Source organism: Trachemys scripta, chromosome 12 (assembly GCF_013100865.1).
Source record: "Trachemys scripta elegans isolate TJP31775 chromosome 12, CAS_Tse_1.0, whole genome shotgun sequence".
Taxonomy (NCBI): Eukaryota; Metazoa; Chordata; order Testudines; family Emydidae; genus Trachemys; species Trachemys scripta.
Window position 1 is genome coordinate 42,924,184 of NC_048309.1, and position 5,484 is coordinate 42,929,667.

The 5,484-nt window shown below is 51.7% G+C and overlaps 1 protein-coding gene across 1 annotated transcript in view; it reads right to left on the reverse strand.

Annotated features, from left to right (window-relative positions):
* Positions 1 to 3,764: 3,764 nt before the first annotated feature.
* Positions 3,765 to 5,484, reverse strand: part of LOC117886337 — a 12,895-nt gene continuing 11,175 nt past the window's right edge. Inside the window, exons 3-4 of the mRNA XM_034788044.1 lie at positions 5,420 to 5,484; positions 3,765 to 5,144 (exon numbers count right to left, since the gene is read on the reverse strand). Of these exons, the coding sequence (XP_034643935.1) occupies positions 4,104 to 5,144; positions 5,420 to 5,446 (1,068 nt within the window). The 5' untranslated portion in view covers positions 5,447 to 5,484 and the 3' untranslated portion in view covers positions 3,765 to 4,103. The remainder of the gene's footprint in view (positions 5,145 to 5,419) is intronic.

A 5,484-nucleotide genomic window follows, 5' to 3' on the forward strand; every position in this document is an offset into this window, starting at 1 on the left:
CATCTAACTTTTCTAAGTGATTTTTAACTTGTTCTTTTTTTATTTTATCCGCTAAACCTACCCCCTTCCCATTAGCATTCACTATGTTAGGCATTCCTTCAGACTTCTCGGTGAAGACCGAAACAAAGAAGTCATTAAGCATCTCTGCCATTTCCAAGTTTCCTGTTACTGTTTCTCCCTCTTCACTAAGCAGTGGACCTACCCTGTCTTTGGTCTTCCTCTTGCTTCTAATGTATTGATAAAAAGTCTTCTTGTTTCCTTTTATTCCCGTAGCTAGTTTGAGCTCATTTTGTGCCTTTGCCTTTCTAATCTTGCCCCTGCATTCCTGTGTTGTTTGCCTATATTCATTCTTTGTAATCTGTCCTAGTTTCCATTTTTTATATGACTCCTTTTTATTTTTTAGATCGTGCAAGATCTCGTGGTTAAGCCAAGGTGGTCTTTTGCCACATTTTCTATCTTTCCTAACCAGCGGAATAGCTTGCTTTTGGGCCCTTAATAGTGTCCCTTTGAAAAACTGCCAACTCTCCTCAGTTGTTTTTCCCCTCAGTCTTGATTCCCATGGGACTTTACCCATCAGCTCTCTGAGCTTCCCAAAATCTGCCTTCCTGAAATCCATTGTCTCTATTTTGCTGTTCTCCCTTCTACCCTTCCTTAGAATTGCAAACTCTATGATTTCATGATCACTTTCACCCAGGCTGCCTTCTACTTTCACATTCTCAACGAGTTCCTCCCTATTTGTTAAAATCAAGTCTAGAACAGCTTCCCCCCTAGTAGCTTTTTCAACCTTCTGAAATAAAAAGTTGTCCCCAATGCAGTCCAAGAATTTGTTGGATAGTCTGTGCCCCGCTGTGTTATTCTCCCAACATATATCCGGATAGTTGAAGTCCCCCATCACCACCAAATCTTGGGCTTTGGATGATTTTGTTAGTTGCTTGAAAAAAGCCTCATCCACTTCTTCCACCTGGTTAGGTGGCCTGTAGTAGACTCCTAGCAGGACATCTCCCTTGTTTTTTGCCCCTTTAAGCCTAACCCAGAGACTCTCAACACTTCCGTCTCCTATGTCCATCTCTACCTCAGTCCAAGTGTGTACATTTTTAATATATAAGGCAACACCTCCTCCCTTTTTCCCCTGTCTATCCTTCCTGAGCAAGCTGTATCCATCCACACCAACATTCCAATCCTGTGTATTATCCCACCAAGTTTCAGTGATGCCAACAATGTCATAGTTGTATTTATTTATTAGCACTTCCAGTTCTTCCTGCTTATTCCCCATACTTCTCGCATTTGTATATACGCATCTAAGATACTGGTTTGATCTTTCCTCCCGGTTTTGTCCTGACTCTCCTTTCTCTCTGCCAATATAGCCCACACTCCCTCTCGTTTCCGACCCATCTCCCCGGTCTCCATGTTCCCCACTTACCTGTGGGCTTTGCTCACCTGTCCCCGTCGAACCTAGTTTAAAGCCCTCCTCACTAGGTTAGCCAGTCTGTGTCCGAATAGGGTCTTTCCTCTCCTCGAAAGGTGAACGCCATCTCTGCCTAGCAGTCCTTCCTCGAATAGCATCCCGTGGTCTAGGAAGCCAAAGCCCTCCTGGCGACACCATCTTCGCAGCCAGGCATTCACCTCCATGATGCATCTGTCTCTGCCCGGGCCCCTACCTTTGACAGGAAGAATTGAAGAGAATACCACCTGCGCTCCAAACTCCTTCACCCGTACTCCCAGAGCCCTGTAGTCACTCTTGATCCGCTCAGTGTCACACCGCGCAGTATCATTTGTGCCCACATGGATGAGTAGCATGGGGTAGTAGTCAGAGGGCTGGATAATCCTCGACAATGCCTCCGTAACGTCTCGGATACGGGCCCCCGGCAGGCAGCATACCTCCCGAGATGAGATGTCAGGGCGACAGATGGGCGCCTCCGTCCCCCTCAGCAGAGAGTCTCCGACCACCACTACCCTACGTTTCCTATTTGCAGTGGTGGCAGCAGACTTTCCAGCCTTAGGGGTACGAGGCTTCTCCTCCTTTACTGTAGGGAGTGATTCCTTCTTTCCTGTGTCAAGAAGAGCATAACGGTTACCTATAACCACGGCAGGAGGGTTCGGAGCAAGGGTGGAGCACTGCCTGCTGCCAGAAGTAACCAGCTGCCAGTGTCCACCCTGAGCCATCTCCTCCTCCACCAGTGGTGTATCAGCAGTCCTGTGTACTGGGACAGCTACCTCAGCTGTCTCCACATGGACACTGTCGAGGAATTGCTCATGGATACGGATGCTCCTCAACCTAGCCACCTCCTCCTGTAGCTCTCCCACCTGCTGCCTGAGAGATTCCACCAGCAGGCACCTCTCACATTGGATGGTCCCCCCAGCCTGGATATCAGTAAGTGGAAATTGCAAGTTACAGTCTTTGCAAAACCACACCAGGATCTGGGTAGAGGCATCCATGCTTAGGCACTCTGTCTGGCTACAGGCACAGGTGGAGGAGACAGTAGCAGTGCTGGCACAGGTGTTGCGGGTCTTCCTAACCATCGTATGGATCCCTCCCCCTTGGTGAGTTGCCTGGAGCTGGAATGCAGCTGGGAGGTGACTGGCCCAGATTCTGCCATGCTTGCCCTACATCTGCACAGTTGCTGAAGGATCCCTAGGGTCCATCAGCCCAGGGAGCCCATCTAGCCTGGCCTTTGAGAGTGGCACCCCCTTGTGGAAAATTGTGGAATAACCTGCCCAGGGGAGCCACTCCCTCCTGCCCCCCTTATTGCTGGGCCATGCCCTGAATTGCAGGCTTTCCTCCTGCCCGCCCCCCCCCCCCGCCCGGCACATGGCTCCTCTGCCTTGCTGGGAGTGATCCAAGAACCTCTGATTGGCCCTCGAATCTCTGTTAAATTCATGTGGTGGTGAGTCCACAGGCTGTTCCTTTCCCCATGGCTCTCAGGGTCCCATTCCTGCTGCTCCTCCCCCTCACTAGCTCCTTCCAGTGGTGACACCCTTATAAGTACATGCTGGGTGCTCAGGAGGAAGAGGGCAGGGCAGATATGGGGTGGAGGGGATGGGGAAGGCTCACCGGGGATGAGATAGATTCCCTGCCTGGGGACTTCCCCCTTACCTGTGCCTTGTGTCCCCTGCCCCACCCCCCATTATAGGGTGTGCCAGGCATTTGCTGGGGCATCTGCCATATGGGAGCACCAGGCTCCAAGAAGCTCTCCTGTCTGGTGAGAAAGAGCAGTGAGTTCAGATCCCCTAGGGAGATCCCCCCTAGGATCAACCCTGGCAGAACCAATAAGAATTGGTCCCACAGTGGCTAGAAGGGCCGGGAGGGTGCAGAAGCCAATCAGGGCTCAGTGGGCAGGATAAAAAGGGCCAGCAGCACCTGCCAGGGGCCAGTTCAGGTGGAACAGGATGTAACCAACTGTGGCGGAAGATTGTCCTTTTGTAAGAGGGTCAGTGACTGTGTCATGGGGCTTTTCCCCTCTAGGGGGCACTGGCTCCAATCCAACCCCAGGGTGAGGGGGTTTGGCAGCTCAGGCAGGTGGGAATGGGACACTGGGCCTTTCCCCTCCAGATGAATGGGGGTAGGGTGTGGAACGGAAGTTAAGGAACTAACTCAGTGCAGCTCAACATGCTGCTAGCACTTGCAGCCCTGTACAAAGATAATTATTATCATCCCGGCTCCCTCCTTCTTTCCTTCTTTTGCCTCCATTTTTTCCCCTTCTATAAACCCCACGAAGTAGAAAACCAAGGAAATTCAACCCCAACAACTTGGGTGAAAGCAGAAAAAAATCAAATCTTTATTCAGGCTTGGTACATTCTTTGTTTTTCGGCAGCAGATTCGACCCCAGAATGATCCCCAAATCACAATTCAGGCTGTGGATTATAATGAGAGAGGACCAAGAGAACGTCATGAAATCATCTGCCTTGGCAACAAGATTTGGAGAGAAGGAGGGAAATGGGAAGCAGATGAGCCGGGTTTGCAATCTGGGAGGAGGGCACTGGGAAGCGCTAAGCATGGATTTGAAGGGACTGATTTGGTCCCATTGATTTCCAGGAAGCCAATGCTCACACACACACATCAACAATAGTTTCATGGTGCAGGCATTCTCCATCCTCACGGATGCTTAGGGGATTGGAGGCAGCGGGATGTATTCGGGTGGTTTGTTTTCTTTGGTGAACTGGACGTCCCTGCAGAACAAGACAGGCTTGTGGCCTATGCTGAGGTGGTACTGCCAGATGTACAGGTTTGTTTTGGGCTCCAGGGTCACCTGGATTGACTCCTCTTCTTCACGGGCTTCGTTCCAGTCCTCTTGCTCTGTGCAGACGCTTCTGCCACCGTACTGGGTCTTGAGGGAGAACTGGAACTGGGTGATGAGCTTGGTGAGCTCTCCAGCCCCGACGGATACCTCAGCAGAGATGCTCCAGTTGTGCTCAATACTGGACATCTGCTGCTTGGCATAGCCCACCTTGCAGGTGACCTTGTCGGACCAGGTGATGGAGGAATCTGAGTCATTGTGCAGGGTCTTGATGCACTCCCAGCCGCCAGTTGAGGCGCCAGTTGAGGTCAGCCCCCCGGGGAAGAAGTTCAGCACGTCGGGGTGGATGGAGAAGACATATTTTGCTGAGACAATGTCAAGGAACAAGTAGTACTGAGCACCCCATTTCTCATCCACCTCGATCAGGCCTTGGACGTAATTGAACCCAAAGTAGTAGAGCCCCTTGCAGCGATCAGGCTTCAGGGGAGTGTCATGCCCTTGTGCATCAGTGCTCATGTCAAGGACACAGCGCATAACACCCCGCTCTAGGTAGATGATGTGGAACCCGGAAGCACAGTGCATGTAGTGGTCCCCACCACGGCAGTTGGGATGCAGCTGGTGGACTGTGGCCATGGCATCTGTGCTCAAGTCCTTCACCACCCGGTAGGAGTCACCCTTGATGATGTAGATGTTCGGGGGGTTCTCACTGTCACGCAGGTAGTGATCCCCCCCCTGGCATGCGGGGTGCAGTCTCCGGATCTCAGTGCCAGTCCTCGTCTTTAGATCCTCTGTCCGCAGGTAGCAGCCCAGGTCGGAGCGGACAATGAAGACTCCCCCTTGATTAACAAAGATGTCGGTGCCTGGGGCGTCTTTGTGAGGCACCAATGATGCATTGATAGGAGTCCAGTCCTGAGGTTGGGACAGAAGAGGGGAGCATGGAAGGGATGACCTTAGCTTACCTGATCTTTTGTGAATTTTTGATGCTTGAAGAACCCCCAATTTCAATAGCAACTAGGCACCTGGGATAGGAATTGGGGCAGCCCTGGGAGGTGTATGCGTTTAGTCTCCTAGATGTGTCCTGAAGCCCTGTCTCCAGGGGATGTCACTGTCCTTAGGGAGGAAGGGAGGGGAAAGCCCAGCGTTCTGCCCCAGCAGGATCCCACCTCACACGGGATCCCACTTACCACTGTTGATCTATCTGACTGGGCCATGTCTCCTCCGTCTCACCCCGTAAGTAGGAAGGGCTGCC